Below are 17,528 nucleotides of genomic sequence, written 5' to 3'. Positions count from 1 at the left end.
CCACCCCAATGGCTACAGGAATTTAAATGGCTCCCATTGGAAGACTCAGAAGAAAACTGTTTCCACCTGGCGCTAAGCGCCCAGGCCCCAGGGGGCAGCCCCGCCCCGTGGCCCGGCACTCCCCCAGTCCCAAAGCAGTTTCCGCATAAAGTGGGGCCCAGCACTGGCACCCCGCAGGAGGCGGGCAGGGCTGCTCTTCAGGAAAGCGGAGGGCGGGCTGGAGGGGGTGTGGGTCCCTGGAGGCTCCGGGCTGAGAATTGCTGAGATGAGGCTGAGATCACGTGCTGGGCTTGCAGGGGGAGGGTCGGGAGACCCTGTTGAGCACAAGCTGCCGCACCCCTCCCCTCCCCCCACCCCTCCCCTGCCAGTTCCCCAGAGGAGCAGCCCACGGGTGCACGTTGCTGAGAATGGAGGGAGGGGTCACTTCATTTCTGCTCGGTGGTAATGGACAAGCAGTTTTTTTTTCCTCTGGACTTGAAGTAGTCACCCCTCTGGCTCCACATCTCCTACCTTCTGGGGTTGAGGGCAGGCGGTGAGTAGTGGGCATCACTTATAAGCCGGCTCCACGATGACGCAGACAGATGATGTTAGATCAACATCAGGCCCTTGCTGTGTGCCGGGGCACCGTGCATAACTCACGTGCGCCATCTCAGTCCCACACCGAGTCAGGGCCCCCATAAATAACACCCTCTACATGAGGGACTGGAGCTCAAAGAAGTTGGGTGACTCATCCAAGGCCATGCAGGGCAGGACCTTTGTGGTTTTGATTATGATTTTTAAATTATTTGCATGGTACGCTTTGTACCAAATTGGGTATCTGATAGAAACCAAGAAAAGTGTATTTTCAAGCAATTGCTTCTGTATTTTAGCCAACAAATGTTTGAATAATTTCTGATTATATGATGCAAAGTCTGCGTGCAGCAGTCCTGATGGTGGGAAACAGAGTGTGAAATAACATTCATATCTGTGTATTGCAAGCTTTTGATGGCTCCCTGGGCACCCTGCTGGCGGTCTGGCTGGTGAGCGTGGGGTCTTGCAGCTGTCCTTGCTCAGGTTAACATCAGCCTCACCCCTTTCCGCTGTGGTGGTTGGTTTTCTCATCTCTCTCCTTCTACCCTGGGAGCTTCCTGGGGCCCTGGCTTAGTCATCTGTGGAGCCCAGTGTCCGGCCCCATATGGTGAACGGATGGAGGAAGAGGTCATTCTCATCCAGCCTGTCTGGTACAGGAACTGATCATCTGAACATCAAATATTGACGGGGAGGGAAAATAAGGCAAAACTGTCACATGATAGCTGTACTAGCTTGTATAGTCAAAGCACTGAATCAACCCCAAACAACTGAAACTAGAAAAAGAACAACTTTGATCCTGAGAGGTCGAGACGTTCGCCTCACTCACGTGACATCAGCGTGAGCACCGGGTCTGACTGACGACCAGTCTTTCTACCGTGAGGCTCATCCATCCTTCCGTGAATCCAACACACACGCAGTGAGCACAGAGCCTAGGGCAGGTCGTGACTGTTGTCGGGGTCAGAACTGGCAACAGGGCAGGTGCTCCAGGTCTTCATAGACCAGGGAGAGAGAAAGTAAACACATTAAGCCGATGAACAGATAGATACTAATATGCAGATAGAGGTACGCACATGTACACACTTAGACACACACATGTGGAACGTGGGAGCCATGGCTGGGTTGGTGCCCAGGGTGAACAGGCGTCCACAGAGGAGGAGAGCGGAGCTGTCGGGGAGCAGAGGGAATGCAGGGCAGGGAGGCTGGTGTGACCCGGGGCCTGAGAGAGCCAGGCAAGAGGAGGTGGGAGAGGAGTCAGGGAGGCCGGCAGGGCCCTGGGGGCCGGGCGAAGGGGGTCGATTTTCCTCTGAGTGTGATGGGAAGTCACGGAAGGTTTCAGGCAGGAGGACACACTTTGGTTTACGTTTCAAAAATGATCACTTTGATTACTGTAGCTTTGTAGTATAGTCTGGAGTCAGGGAGCCTGATTCCTCCAGCTCCGTATTTCTTTCTCAAGATGGCTTTGGCTATTCGGGGTCTTTTGTGTTTCCATACAAATTGTGAAATTTTTTGTTCTAGTTCTGTGAAAAATGCCAGTGGTAGTTTGATAGGGATTGCATTGAATCTGTAGATTGCTTTGGGTAGTAGAGTCATTTTCACAATGTTGATTCTTCCAATCCAAGAACATGGTATATCTCTCCATCTATTTGTATCATCTTTAATTTCTTTCATCAGTGTCTTATAATTTTCTGCATACAGGTCTTTTGTCTCCTTAGGTAGGTTTATTCCTAGATATTTTATTCTTTTTGTTGCAGTGGTAAATGGGAGTGTTTTCTTGATTTTACTTTCAGATTTTTCATCATTAGTATATAGGAATGCCAGAGATTTCTGTGCATTAATTTTGTATCCTGCTACATTACCAAATTCATTGATTAGCTCTAGTAGTTTTCTGGTGGCATCTTTAGGATTCTCTATGTATAGTATCATGTCATCTGCAAACAGTGAAGGATACTACCAATAAAATATACCTAGAATAATGAAAAAAAAAATCACTTTGGCTGTGAAGCTGCCAGAAGGCACGTGGGGAGTCCAGGTGGGAGGCTGTTACCGTGGCGACGGTGGGGCAGCAGGTGGGGCAGCTGAGGTCCTGGCTGGGGGTGGAGGAGATGAGGAGATGGGGTTCTGAGATCGTTGGTGTAGAATCTTGTGGCGAGAGTGCCCTGCAGGTTGCTTTGTTTCCAGTGCGCAGGTTCTGATCCACTCCCCAGGCCCGCCTCACCTGGTCCCTCCAGCGTCACCCCAGACCCGGGAGGGCCTGGTGGGAAGAGCAGTCTGACGCCCGAGGGACGTGCCCCCAGACCAGCTGCTCTGAACCAGAGCTGCTCAGAGACGCACCACAGCGAGATGGGCATTTGCCCCAGAAGTTGAGCCCGTTCAGGTTCCTTCACCAGGAAAGTCTTGCTACAGGAGAAACACACACGCAGTTGGGCTCAGCCGTGGGCTTTGGGATGCAGCCATCCTGCGTTCTGCCATGAGGGCTCCTGTGGCCCAGGACTGGAAACAGTGCCCGCACCCCCACCACTGCTGCTCTAGCCACAGTCGGGGTGCCTGGCACCCCGGCTTTCTGCCACGATCCAGGGCCTGCGAGGCCTCTACCCTGGGTGCGTCCTCCGTGGGGCAGACCACACCACCTGTGTGTGCCCCGGACGCCCCCAGACCCAGGATGGGGCCCAGGGGTGACTGTGTGTGGCCGGTGGGGCTTGGGGGAGCTTGGACGGGGGGCTGTGATGGGGCTCATGGTCCTCCCAGAGTCAGAAGAGACGGGCTGGAAGAAACAGGTTGGGCCGCTGGCCAGGGCCTCGGCTACCACGGCTGGGGAGGCCTGACCTTTCCAGGGCTTCTCCCGTCCATGGAGGCTGAGGTGTGCGTAGGGCGCTGTGGGACCAGCTGCAGGGGACAGGATGGGGAGGGGTCACCGTAAGCTCTAGAAAGGCTCAAAGTAGCTACCCCTCCCCCAGGGCAAGAGAAGGCGGTTTGGGGGGCTTGACTGTGGAAAGCTGGGGGGCTGGGAGCGTGGGGTCCCAGGCATGGTTTAGTGTCCCTGAAGAGAAGGGGGCGCATCACAGCATGGCCCAGAGCTGCAGTCCGGTGAGTCTGCCGCTTGGACTGGCCCCTCCACGACCCACCTCTCGGTCGCCCTCCGGCCCCTCTGAGCCTGCAGACGATGAAGCGGAGGACCCGATGGAGCCTCTACGTGGGTGGGGTGGGGTGGTGGCCTGATACCCGTGGGACCAGGGAAGAGCCGCCGTCTCCTTTCCCTGGCCCACCTCCACGAGTGGGGTCCGCGGGGAAAGAGGCGTGGGGGATGGTGGAGCGCAGGCCCTGTCCCCCAGGTCTGTGCGTGCTGGCGGAGGGGAAGGTGGGGCGCTGTGAGTTGAATATGAAGCAGGCGTTTGAGGTGGGTTAGGATGGAGTCTTCAAAACTAAGATGTGACGGTTGAAAGAACCAAAACGGCTAAGTCCGGGGCCTTGACCCACCACCCTGCAGGGAAGGGGCTTCGCTGGGGCTCGGTTGTGGCCGTTACTGAGATAAAAATGAGACTTTCATAAGGAAGCCTCGCCTCTTGGAGGTGGGCATCCCTGGCACAAAGGCTAACCCTGCCGTGCCCTCCCCTCCCCGTGGCGCTTCCGGTCCCTTTCCCCTTTTATTATTCATTGTCTGCATACTGTGTGTTTTCACGGTTTATCTTGTTTTTCTTCTGTCTCCATTCACTGTCAGCTCGAAGAGACCCAGGATTTGTCTTTTTTGCCAAATTCCCATCTGAATCCCCAGCATCAAGAGTGTGGCTGGCACACGAAGTGCGCAGGAACTGTTTGTTGAATGAATGAATGAATGCCCGTCTATTCCCAGGGAGTTGAGGCTGGCACGGGACGGGCCACCCATCCCCAGTGCTCTAAAAAGGTCAGAGAGAATCTTGCTGCTGGGAAAGGAACAGAGAGATCCGTGGCCCCGGGGCCGGGGCAGTTGGATATTTGACACTCAAAAGAATTTATCACTGGAAGGGAATTCACAGAGTTTTCAGCTGGTGGCAATGGAGAGGCCAGGGCTGCAGGACCCTGAGTGAATGGTTGTGGGGACCAGTAGGAAAGGAGTTCTTCCCAGGAAGGAGATCAGGCTGCCTTGCCAGCCGACAGTGGGACCATTGTTCTGGCCATCAGACCCTATCCTGCACCTGCTGGGCCGGGGCTGGGCCGGTGGGTGCGGCAGGTGGGAAGTGGGGAGCCCAGGAGCCCGTTGTTAAGGGCACAGCCTCTGAAGCCACCCGCCGTGCATTAGTCCCAGTTGTAACACAGACTTGCTAAGTGACCTTTCTGTGCCTCCGTTTCTTCGCCTGTAAAACGGGGTGACGTGACCACTGGGTCTTTGTGAGGATGAAACGAGCTTCTTTAGATCTGAGAGCTCAGAGCAGCAGCTGGCGCACGGGGGAAGCCTGGGAGTGTTTGCTGGCATCTCGGACACTGTGTGTGTCCCCTGTCCTTCTCCTTCCCGGGGTGCCCAGCCCCCTCTGCCTCCCCCCAGATTCCCCCAGCTTAGGCGCCCCTCCCCCAGCCCCGGGCACAGGGCGGGCCTTGGCCGCCCGTCCTTCCTGCCCTCTCCCTCCTGAGTCAAGCCTGGGGCCGCTGGTCATGGGAAGATGGGCCCACCCTGCCCTGCCCTGCAGCCCCCAGCCGCGGGGGGAGCCGACGGCACACCCCTCTCCCAAGGAATTAGGGCTTACCTGGGTGGGGTCCCCAGGCCTTGCATGTGAATCACTGTCACCCTCCCCGTGGGGTCCGGGGCAGACTTGGCCGGCTGCTTGGCCTTGGCGTCCACCTTCTGGGCCTCCTTTGGGCCTCCCACCCCGTGCCTGCTTCAAGTCCGGGACCGCAAAGTCCTCGCTGTCAGGCTCTCCCCACTTTCCTATGATTCTGCAGCCCCAGCTCTGCTTCTTGGTACCTTTTCCTTCCGGTCTCCCCTCTCTAGTAGGTCTGCTCTTCCAGGGAGCCTTCCTGGACTGGCTAGGACCTCGCTGCTAAGTGTGGTCCACAGGCGGGCGGCAGGAGCACCCCTTGGGGGCTGGTGGAAACGCAGAGGCTCAGAGCCTGCATTTTAACCAGATTCCAAGGGGCCACATGCACGTTACAGCTTGAGAATTACTGAGCGAGGTCACTCTTGCTGTTCCAGCCCCGACAAGACAGAGATTCTGGGAATCTGGGTCAGCTGGTCAGGCTGACTGGGGGCAGAGGAGGGGGCGTCTCAAATTCTGTAAATAATGATGCAGGTCTGCTCGGGCCCCATCCTGAATCCGCCTTTGACAGCAGCCTGCCCACCAGCCTCTCCTGCTGGCTGAAACCTGGACACACCAACTCCCCTGGGAGGCTGTCCCCATCGTGGGACCCGCTCAGCTGAGGCAGAGGCCCCCTCAGGCCATGCCTGGCTGGTCTGCCACTAACGTGCTCCAGGGGGATGTCTGCCTGGGGCCCCAGGATCTCCCTTCACCTGGGCTGAGGCAGACTGTGGCCCAGACTGGCTCCCTGCAGGGAGACAAGGTTGGGGCGGGGGCTCACATCACCTCCTCCCTCTCTCTCTCTCTCTCTCTGCTCCCACGTGTGCAAGCACTTAAAGCTTCTGGGGGTCCTGAGTGAAGAACGCTAACTGCCTAACCCCATTTAGAGTCTCCAAAACTTAGACCTCCTTTGTCACTTAGCACCTAAGAACGTCCTGCGGGAATAACTTAGGGAAATGCTAATCTGATTCCTTTCTACACACATGCACACATGCACACACAATGCACACATGCAACAATGCACATGCACACACAAGCAATGTACATGCACACACGCACACATACATGCACACGTGTACACACAATGCACACATGCACACGCACATGCATGCACACATGCACACACGCAGGCACACACACATGTATGCACATACACCAGTTACGAAGGCTTTCATGTGAGGCTCTCTGGTGCTGAGGAACCCTTGCACCCTCGGGAGGTGGGAAGCTGACACTGGGGGAGCTTCTCCCCACCGCCCCCTGGACAGCGGCCGTGGGGTCGAGGCAACGTCGCCTTGCCCAGGGTCTATGGGGCAGATTGTCCTCACCAGCTTTTGTTTTGAGTCCCAAATGCGATGGTTCTCTCAAATCCACCAGCCTGGCCCGGAGCTGGCACCCCTGCTGGTTGTAAAAGGGCAGAGGGAAGTGCCCTGTCTTGCTCACCTGGAGGGCGGGTGGCAGCCTGGGCTTCTGCTGGCACTGTGGTTGGATGGAGGTGGAGCTGGCAGGGCCAGTCCTCACCGCCTGACTTGCCAGCTTCATCGGCCGGGCCTCCCGCCTCAGGCAGACGCTGAGGCGGGAGGCTGTGAGGTCCGGGCACCAACCCTGGGTACCCCCGCTCCTGCCTGGTTGGGAGCTGGGGCAGGTGGGGGCCGAGGTTCGGGCTCACACAGTCCCCGGCGGGCAGTGTGGGAGTTGGCCTGACTGTGGGCAACTGCTGTCTACATGCAGCTGAAGGGGGGAAGAGTGGGAACCTGGGCCTCAGACCACGTTCAAATTCCAAGTCTGTCACCTACGAGCTGTGTGACCTTGGACAAGTTACTCAGCCTCCCTGAACCGTAGTTTCTTTATCTGTGAACTGGGAGTGGTCATGCCTACCTTGTGGCATCGATATAAAGATTTAGGTGATTAATGTGTGGTTATTGCTCTGTACGTCTACCTGTCCCCATGGCCCAGGTGTCCTCCAGGACAACTTCAGGCCCCAGAATGCAGGGATGCGAGGCTGGGGAGGTCCAGAACGACACACTAGGCTCAGCGGGGGTCCCCTTGGTCATGGAGACCCAGGTGAAGTTTTCTTTCTGAGAGAGGTGCAGAGGGTGGGATTTTAATGGCCTTGTGTGGAAGGGGTGTCATTTATGGCCCAGAGATTCAGAACCACTCGATAAATGCCAAAGTGCTTTTTTATTAATTCACCAGTCATGAAACTTCCAAATGGTTGGCTAAAGGGCGTGAAGTCCTTTCTTACATGGGGTCCCTGTTGATCCACCGTCAGGCGGCTCATCGGCATTGACGTGTGTCCCCAAGAGGGCTGACATGCTGGTCGATGACATTAGTCCTCTGCTGAGCCAGTGGCAGTTTCTGAAGGATGACCAGTTAGGCGGGGGGACGCTTGCTGGGGTCACTGAGGCATAGTTTGCCCTGTGGCCTGCTCTTATTAGGCCCATATTCTAACCAAGCAAACCGGCCGGCCCCAGACGGGGTGACCCTCACAGTATTTCTGGGATCTGATCTTCCATGGATCAGTACTTTCTCTTCCTCAGCACGTCGGTCCAGCAGCCCTGGCACCAGACGTGAGATCCTAGGAGGCCTCAGGCAGCACAAGCGCCCGAATCACTGGAGCTTGAATGACATACAGCGGAGTCCCCGTGTCCGGCTGTTTACGGGGTCCTCAGCTCTGACACTGGGATGTCCCCGTGGGCTGGGCCCCAGGAGGCCGGGTCCCGCGCTGCTTGTGTTGCAGCCGTGCCGTGTGGCTCTGGGCCAGCCTCCCTGGGCCTGTTTCCTCTTCTATGAAGGGGACATTAGTCCCCTGAGCTCTGCCTGCCTCACCAGGGGAAGCAAACGAACACCCAAAGGCTTTGCAAGGTAACAGGGTTATTTTGTGGTCCCTCAAGTAAAAAGCCTGTTGTTAGGATGAATAAGTTCTGTTCAGTCTTTCTCTGGGCGCGCTGGGCGGCAGAACGCCCTGCGTTAGCGCTAAGAGGTGATGAGTGAGACCTGCAGGGTCTCCAGGGCAGCCTGGACTCTAGGAAGAAATGGCATCACGGCTCGGGGCGGACGGGCTGTGGGCAACGTGGACCTGGGGTCTGGGAGACTCAGGAGACCCCTCTGCACAGTCCAGGCTTGCAGCGGCTCCTGGCGCCCCCGCTCTGCACTCCCTCTGCCCTGGGACCCCCGAGGCCTCCCACTCCCATCTGCAAATCCTCTGAGGGGCCAGAAGGGCCTGCACCCCGTTGACCAGGGACGGCTACATCACGTGCCTTCAGCACCCGTACACGTTAAATGCACCACCGACCATATAGATCGGAGTTCTTTACCGTCGGTTTTACTTTGTCTTCACATCACCTGTAGGGACTCCTGGGCAGGGAGACAACGAATCCACACGTGGTTTCCACGTTCGTAAACGCTGGACGTGAGGACGGTGGGGACGGAACAGTATATTTTGCATCGTAGGGTCGTCGCGAAAGGGCTGCTTCACAGCAGTGACCGTGACCCGGAGCAGCAGCGGACGAGCCCCGTGACCATGAGCTGCGGGGAGGGCCGAAGGGCGTGCCGACTCCGTTTATAAGAAGCACAGGTCGGTCAGGACAGGGGCTGCCCTGGGGAGCAGGACAGGCACAAGCGGGGCCTGAGGGCCACTGGGAGCCGGTCACTTTCTGTGCCTGATCTGGGGGCTGGCACTTGCGCTCAGTTGGCAGAGATTCACAGAGCTGCCCGCGCTGAAGCCGTGTGCTTTCCTGTGTGTACGCTTCGGTTAAGTGACAGCTCACCAATTAAACGCTTACTGATTTTTTTTTCCTAATTAAGCAGCCATTTTTAAAATAATTAATTAATTTATTTTTGGCTGCACTGGGCCTTCATTGCTGCGCGCGGGCTTTCTCTAGTTGCGGCGAGCCGGGGCTACTCTGTTGTGGTGCGTAGGCTTCTCATTGCGGTGGCTTCTCTTGTTGCGGAGCAAGGGCTCTAGGTGCGCAGGCTCAGTAGTTGTGGTGCACGGGCTTAGTTGCTCCTTGGCATGTGGGATCTTCCCAGACCAGGGCTTGAACCCATGTCCCCTACACTGGCTGGCGGAGTCTTAACCACTGCGCCACCAGGGAAGTCCAAATACTTATTGGTTTTGAATCTGTAGTTTGATCTCACATTTTGGAGGCCCCAGACCTGGTGTATCAACAGTCTGGGCCACAGACAAGCCGTCTTTCTCCCGCTAGGCTGAGGTAGAGCCCTCCTCCCTGGCCTTCCTGACCGTCACCAACTGAGGGGTGACCCAGAGGTCAGGGCCATGGGCTCTACACAGAGGGCACTGCCCTCCCAGGCTGAGAAGAGTCCTCTCCAGCCTTCCCTAAGCCTTTCCAGCCTCCTCCCTCTGGGAGCCCACAGCCATACGTCTGACCACCACTTGGAGCTTATGCCCTGTGACTTAGAAAGTCCCATGTGCCTGCCGTGTCCCTTACGAGCCTCTTGAGGCAGGGGGCCCCAGCCCGTCCTGCAGGACCCAGGGAGAACATGCTTTCAGTAAATGTGAGCTCCTTTTGTAGCCCTGAAGCTCACGTCCCCCAGGTGCCTGCCTGGACATGTTCCCCTGGGGGTGGCTTTCCCTTTACAAGCTGTGGGACATTGGGCTTTTCTATCCCCTCCCTAAGCCCCACGTGACTTATCTGTAAGATCAGGGCAGCCACACCAGTGTCCTGGAGACGAGCACGGAATGTGGGCCTCGGAGCGGGTGGTGCCCCCCCCCATGGTGCCCCCAGTCCTTGCCTGGCGCAGGGTCAGTGAGAGGGGATCCCTCGAGGAAGTGAGCGGCCCCTCGGTCCTCAGCAGCTCCCCCAATAATCCACTGCTCGAAAATGTTCAAAGAAATGCCAGCAATTTATTGATTTCCTATATTTCCAAAAAAAGCAAACGCATAGTGTACCCCCCAGGGAAACAGGCCTGGCCAGCACTAGGTTCCTCCGCAAACATGGAGCGGTTGCGGGGGGGGGGCGGACGGGCTGCAGAGCGCCCCACCCTCCCTCCCTGCCCATCCAGAGCCCCTTCCTCACTGTCCCAGCTGCCCCCGCCTCAGCCAGGCTCCAGGGTGGATGGGAGCAGCTCCGCCTCTGCGTCCCGGGAGCACTGAGTCTGCGCTGCTAGGCCGGCCCCGCTGGACTGGCTGCTGGTGGCCAGTGACCAGGTCTGTATTAAGCACAGGAGGCCCTGGGTCGGGGCAGCGACAGGGAGGACAGGGTCCTCCCCCACTCGGCATTGGACTGTCCTATTCCGGGTGTCGAGCCCGGCAGCGCGGCCGATGTGGACGTCACATCCTGAGCTGGGCCTCAGCAGACCCCGTGCTCCTTCTGTAGGAAATTTATCCACAGGCCCCTCCAAGGTCTGCCTATTCCAAAGTGACAGGCCCAGCTGGCTGGCCTCAGAAGTCATGAGAGAGGTGACCAAAACCAGGCCTGGCCTGACTGTCCACCTGGCCCATGGGGGTCTGAAAAGCTTCCCATCCCCAAGGCAGAAGCTGGGCCCCGGCTCCTAACTCTGCGGGGGAAGGAAAGCCGAGGGAAGGGGCACCTCCACAGGGTCATCGGCTAGTTCCCTCTTGCCCTGACTGGACTGGATGGTCCTCTCACACTGGGGACCCCTAAAGCCAGGGACCCCAGGGCCCCTCTTTCCTCCAGGAGAACGTGAGACGGGGGTGTGGCCTCTCCGTTCACTGATGTATCCAGAGTGCTTACAACACTGCCTGGCTCCGTACGTGTTTCTTTGAGAAACCAGTTCCTCTGGGCCCTGAGGGCTGGCAGAGGGGACAGTCTAGTGGGACCAGCTCCCCACGGGCCCTGAGAGAGAGGCAAGCCGCCACCACGAGGGGCGGGGAGGGCGCGGCACAGACCCAGCACCGGAGTACACGTGGCTGCGTGGCCCGTCATCTGGGGTCTGTTCCCCACCCCCTCCCTAGTCGTGTCCTGCTGCCACACCTCTCATCAGGAGGGTCCTCAGTGCAGAGGCTCTGACTGCTGGGGTGAGCGGCGGGGCTGGACGGGCCGTGGGGGGAACTCCAGGTGGGGAGGAGGGAGGAGGGAGGACCAGGCAGCCAGTTCCCCCGATCACCACCAGTGCCACTCGGCGGGGACGCTGTGTCCTGCCCTGTCCTCCAGTGCAGACCAAGGACCATCTACACAGCCCTTCTCCGGAGGCCCCTCCTCTACGTCTCATCTGAAATGCACAGGAGTCTGGGGTCCGGGGTGGCCGGTGTCCCTGGTGGGCCTCTTATCACATCCCCTGCGGTTTGCACAAAGTGGAGACAGAGGGCTGGGGTCGGGGAAGAAGCGAGCGGCCTCTGGCTGGGACAGGGGCGGCTCCCCTCCCCGGTCTATCCAAATTCCTTTCCCCAAGTCTCCTGGGACCCAAAACCCTCCCTCGCTTGGATCTTGGCAGGCGCACAGGGCAGGACCCTCCTGGCTGACTCCCTGCCCAGCCCAGTCTGCCCCTCCGCTGGGAACACGAGGACCAAGCTGCCATTCCCTGAACAGCTCCTGGGCTTTGAGCACCATTCTGCCTTCTTTCTCCTGCAACAAGTGGATTCAAAGCCCCTGGAAGGCAGGGGCTTCCCAGGCTGAGCCTGCTCTGATGGGTACACAGCCCACGAGAATGGCCAGCCCCCCTCTCTGGCACCTACCCTCGGGACAGCCTTCACACAGCAAAGCCAGCGCGCCTGTCCTGGCCCGTCCTGCAGACGGCCGCGTGGCACCGGGGGCTGGGCCGCACAAGCGCACAACTAGATCTTCCCAGGAGATACACCGAACCCCGCCAACCTCCCTTCCTGCAGAGCTGCCTCTTAGCGGGGGTTGAGCCCCCGGCCCCACGTATGCCCCACCGCGCCCCACCCCCTGCAGCGGTCCCTGTGGGTCTGGCACTGGCGTGGCCCCTGCCCTGGCACACACAGCTCAGGACGACGGGGAAGCTAAACCCAAAGCACACATCGTCCGCGCCCGTGAGGGCGACTCCCTCCACCACCGCGAGCTGCAGGCCAGCAGCTCACACAGCTCTATGCAGTCTGAGGTCCTGCTTTCAGCACATGCACACGCACGTGTGCACGGCCACACACACACACACACACACACTATACACATGTATATGTACCGTTTCTCGGCAAAAGAAGTATTGACATCAGATGTAAGCTCCCTTAACTGAAGAAAGACCCCTCAACCCTCCCCAACCCCCAATCCTGTCAGTTCCCCCAAGGAAAAAAAAAAAGAATTTAAAAGTATTTTTGTCATCCACAGCGTCCCGGTTTGCTCTCAGCTGTGGTTAAACATTTCCCAATACTGTGCAGCTGGACAGAATACCCCTCCAGCAAGGCCCGAGTCTTCTCAGCTGGATCGTATCACGTCTGGAAAAGGACAAGACCTCTAGTGAGTGCCCACAGGGGGACAGCCATGCCACCGGTCTCGCCAGGGCTGTCCCCCTCTCACCACGTCCGCACAGATGTGCCCAGGCCTGAGCCTGGGGTCAGGGTCGCCCTCGACACGTTCATAGGTTGCTCCTGTTGGGTCAGAGCTGCCCCCCGCCCCCACCCCCACTGGGGGCCAGCGCAGCACCGAACGCCGTGACCGCGTGCATCAGGCATCTGCTGGTCTTGGTCTCCTCTCCTTTCCTGTCCTCATGTTGTTGGGGCCCATTTGCCAGGAGCGGGTGTCTGAGGTCTAAGGGAACCTTCATCTGGACTGAAGTTATAGCCCCTACCCCAACCAGGACCCTCCCCAGGTGCTGGGATTGGGGTCCTGGCAATAGCTGGGGCACTAGGAAGTCCCCCTCAGCTCAGAAGACCCTGTTCTCATCCCTGGCTCTTTGCAGATGGCTCCACCCCAGGGCTGCCTGCCTCTGTTGACCCTCGAGGGTTGACGAGGTCTGATTTGAGCATCTAAGTGTGGTCCTGGGCTTACCTGCATCAGAATCACCTTGGATGCTTGTTTAACAATGTATTTTCCTGGACCCCGCTCTGGAGCCACTGAATCAGAACTGCTGGGGCTGAGACCAGGGGTGTGCAGTTTAGCAAGCATCCCAGGTGAGTCTAATGAAGGCTAAGGCTTATTTATGAGCCTTTGTCACAGATATCAGATCTGAGGTTTTGGTCCCTAGAATCATCAGCTGCAAACAAGCTTGTCCACACAAGGCATGTTGCAGAGACTGGAAGGTGGATTATAAAAAGGAGAAGGTGATGAGCTGTAGAAGCCCAAACCCAAAACGACACATGGTGTCACTGCAGGGGCGCCATTCACACTGCAGTCCACGTGAATGGTACCACCTGGGTCGTGCAGTGTGCAGCGCACACGGCTGTACCCAGCGGTTCTGCCCAGACCTCTGGCCTGTCGATGCTACCAGGACATTGCACACCCCTAACATCCTGTGTGGGATGGTCACTGGCCAGGCAGTCTACACGGCTGTCCTCACAGACAGCCTCACCGTGTGTCAGCTGGACTGAAGGATGCTTCTGCATCCCTGGGGAGCACCGCCTGGCTCCTTTCTCTGGGACTGGCTGAGGCGGCGGCAGGGGTCCTGGGGTCACCCCCTGCCCTGGATGGGCCGACTCTTACCTGCAAGCCGAACTTGCTTGGGCAGCCTCTTCTTAGAATCGGGAGGTGAAGTTCCTGAGGCTGTTGGCCCCAGCTAAGGTTCCCAGCATGTTCCTATCGAAACCTTGCTGTGGAGGAGAAACAACAGCTATATGAAACATCACAGGACGGACCAGTGTGGGCGTCCACGCGGTCAGAGGCTGCCCCCAAGTGTCCTCGAGCTTGCGCGAAGCTCTCCGGACACACTCTGCACGTGTGTCGGGGCTAAAGCTGGCCTGATTAAACGCGTGATGAGCATGAGGTCACTGACACTCACGAGTTAGTGAGATGCGTCTGGCCTTCCGCACAATGGAACATCCTACTTGACATCACAGAAATCTGAATCAAGGCGTGAGGGTTTAGCTAGGGCTTGTCACTCTAGAAACAGAGCAGCCACCGAAATCAGATTAGAAAAATTGTTTGTTTCTTCCTCTGACTGGCCCTGCTTTTTAAAAAAATAAATCCTGACAAGAGCTCTTGGCAGGGAGGTCATGCCCGGCGGGGCGGAAGGGTCATGGGCTCTGTCTACCTGTGTGTTCTGCCAACTCCAGCCTTACCAGCCCCAAGTGCATGCTGAGCAGAGACTGAATCTTACTCCTGTATGTCTCATAGCAGAGAGCAGGTGCTCAATAAATGCTCTGGAGTGACTGAGGGCGGCCCTTGAGAAGGGGCTCCTGGCTCCAGCCCTGGCCTCTGAGAGCCTCGTCAGCGCTCACTGACCGGTGGGGACACAGGGGTCCAAGGCAGGCGGTTCAAAGCCCCGGTCCCACCTGGTCTGGGCATGGGTCACGTGATCATCCCCCCACCCCACCCCCGTCCCCTGCAGGTTTGCAGGCTCTCTCCTGCCAAGCTTGGCGGGATGTGGTGGAGGTCCCAGGAGAGATGAGTCCTGGGTCCCAGCCCCGCTGTCCTCCAACTGGCTGACTCACGGCCAACTCCGGGGCTCTGTCTCCCTCTGCAGGAGGGACCAAGCCCATGGCGGCCTCACTGGGGATGCAACAGCCCCGTGAAGGTGGATGAGCACCGAAGCACCCGCCCAGTCCCTTTGCGGCTGTGGTCAAAGCTGGCTCCAACTGCGTGGCCCAGGAGAGCCTAACGAGGGGACTCTCTGTGTGTCCCGGGCAGGTGCTGCCTCTGTACCTGGGTGAGCCCAACCCTCGGGCCACCTTGGAGCAGCTGGAAGAAGCGCTCCCTGGTCCTCTCACCCGCCTCCCCTCCACTAGGCCTTCCTGGCAGCTGTCACGTGGCCAAGCCCACCTGCCCAAAAGAGCAGGACAAGGGCCACCACCGGCAGTGGCTTCACACGGCCCCGGCCACCTTTGACCACGGTGGCTCCACGGCCCCGTCCGTCTCCCCACTGCGCTGGAGGAAGAGCCGTCCTCCTCCTGCCCAGGGGGCTGTCCTCCCACCCCCTCCCCGGCCTGGTCAGTCAGTTCCTGACCCTCCAAGACCCTGTCCCCACCCCCCGCCCCCCACCTTCCTCCTCCTCCTTTACTTTCCCTGCAGAAATGTCATCAAACAGGCGGCTTTTTACCCATTCTTTTGTCTCCCTGCCCTCTGGCCAAACTGAGGTGATCAGGTCCCCTCCCAGCCCCCCGCCCTCCCCCTGCGTGGGCCCCATGGGGTTCCCCCTCCCCCCTTTGACAGCTGTGCCCTGGAGTCACCAGGGACTTCTGGATCCCCAGATCCAGGCCCTTCCTGTTCCCGTCTCCTTGTGCCTCAGGAGCCCCGGGAACGGCGGCCTGGCCCCCGCCAGCGATTCCTCCTCCCTCCCTGCCCCCCCACCCCTCGGCCCCCAGGGAGGGTCTTCCCCCTGCTTCCGCCTTTGTCCCCCAGGACTCTTCTGCAGACGTGCTGCTCCTGCCCGTGGCTCCTCCCACGTGGACACGCAGCCGTCTGCACGCAGCCTGGCCTCTCTCCCCAGGCCCCGCACGCGGGCCCCAGACTCCGCCTCTCCATCAGGGCTCCCCTCCCGCGTCCCTCAAGAGCCCCTGAGCCTCCCCCTTCCCCTGGCGGAGCCGTTTCTAGACGTCACCGCAGGGTCTCCAGCCGCAAGCCCGACCCGCCTGCTTCTTCCGCCCCTGCCTTCACGTCCACCCTCACCGCTGCTGACACCTCGGTCTACAGAGCGGCCGCCCCCGAGACGGCACAGGAGGTCGGTCAGCCTGAAGGGCTCCTCCAGACCTGGACCCGACCGCGCGGCTGGGGAGGGGGGAGGTGTTGGGGCCAGAGGGGCGAGGCTGCCACCGGACAAATCCAGCAGCCTGGTCTCGTGTCCACTCCGCCCTGCAGTGCATGGAGGGAGCCTTCCTAGGGCTGGTTTCAGCATGGAACCCTCTCCTCCAAACTCTCAAGGGCTCCCCAGCGCCAAAAGCAAACCTTTCGTCTAAACTTGATGGGGTCTCGCCAGGCAGCCCAAACCCGCCTTCCCAGCCGGAGCGCACACGTGCCCCCAGGTGCGTGATGGGCCTTTGGTCCGCCTGCTTTCCAGGTCGTTCCCAGAAGACCCGCCACCCCCACACCTCTGCGGCACTTCCTGGATCTCCTGTCCTCCACCCCCTCAGCGCCTCCGCAGGCCCTGGGCTGAGATGTGTCAGCGCCTGGATCCCAGTCACCGAGGGGCCGGCCTCCCCCATCCTGAGCCGCACGGACCCGAGTCAGTGCCGGGAAGGAGCGGGAAAGCCTCGCCGGCAGGGGTGGAAAGGGTGGGCCCTTACCTGTCTGAGGACCCCCTGCAGTTCCCTGATGGACCACATGTCGGCCAGGAGGAGTCGGGCGGCCTCTGCAGCCTTGGGGGAGGCACTGCACGGGGGGAAGTTCATCAGGGGTGAGACTCCAGCAACTTGAGGATGAACGGACACCCCCTTCCGTCCCCCACTTCACCTCCTCGTGGGGCGCCCCCTGGGTGCCCGAGAGCGCAGCCCCACGGGGGGTCACTCTATACAGCGGGCACAACCCCGGGCCCCTGCCCACCTAGAGGTACCTGGGACTCTCTTTGGGGCCCCGGTCCCACCCCCTGGCCTTGTCCTCGGAGGAGAGGGGCCCGTGGAGCAGACGCAGTTCCCGAACGGCTGGGTCTGCCGCTCGGTGCCTCCTGCTGGCCCACGAGGACACAGTGTCCCTCGGTCCCCTGGCCGGGAGGTGTGCTGCCCGAGGCCTGGACGCTAGAGCTCAGCTTCTGGACTGCCCTCCTGGTCAGCCTCCCCGCCACTCTGCCCCCTGCACCGCACGGTCTCCCGGCACCACTCGGCCTGCTCAGGCTGCAGTACTGCTGCCCCGCGGGGCCGGGGAGGGCACGGAGGGGGCCCCCATCCTGCCCACCTGCTGCGACACAGGTTGATGACGTTGCTGATCATGCCGCTGGAGAAGTGCTGCTTGGCCATCCCCGGCAGCGACGTCATCAGGTTCCTCACGGTGTAGCAGGTCGAGGACAAGATGTCCTCTGAGTTGCTGGTGTGGCCGGTGTGGCTGGTGAGGAGTCTGGTCACCTCTGGGAACACTTGGTTCCCTGGGAGAGAAAGGAGGGGAGGGCACGGGGCCAGGTGACCGAGGGCTCCCGTGGGGCCCCAGGCCTGGCGGCTCTGACTCGGGGCTTGGGACCGTA

General features: G+C 59.5%; 1 protein-coding gene across 1 annotated transcript in view; it reads right to left on the bottom strand.

Moving 5' to 3' along the window:
• Nucleotides 1-12,537: 12,537 nt before the first annotated feature.
• Nucleotides 12,538-17,528, bottom strand: part of PKP1 (plakophilin 1) — a 40,591-nt gene continuing 35,600 nt past the window's right edge. Inside the window, exons 11-14 of the mRNA XM_079697248.1 lie at nucleotides 17,246-17,432; nucleotides 16,642-16,726; nucleotides 13,907-14,013; nucleotides 12,538-12,702 (exon numbers count right to left, since the gene is read on the bottom strand). Of these exons, the coding sequence (XP_079553374.1) occupies nucleotides 13,939-14,013; nucleotides 16,642-16,726; nucleotides 17,246-17,432 (347 nt within the window). The 3' untranslated portion in view covers nucleotides 12,538-12,702; nucleotides 13,907-13,938. The remainder of the gene's footprint in view (nucleotides 12,703-13,906; nucleotides 14,014-16,641; nucleotides 16,727-17,245; nucleotides 17,433-17,528) is intronic.

This window comes from Hyperoodon ampullatus (assembly GCF_949752795.1).
Source record: "Hyperoodon ampullatus genome assembly, chromosome: 2".
NCBI classification, from domain to species: Eukaryota; Metazoa; Chordata; class Mammalia; order Artiodactyla; family Ziphiidae; genus Hyperoodon; species Hyperoodon ampullatus.
The sequence above is the reverse complement of the archived record's forward strand: the minus strand, read 5'-3'. Positions and strand labels throughout refer to the sequence as shown.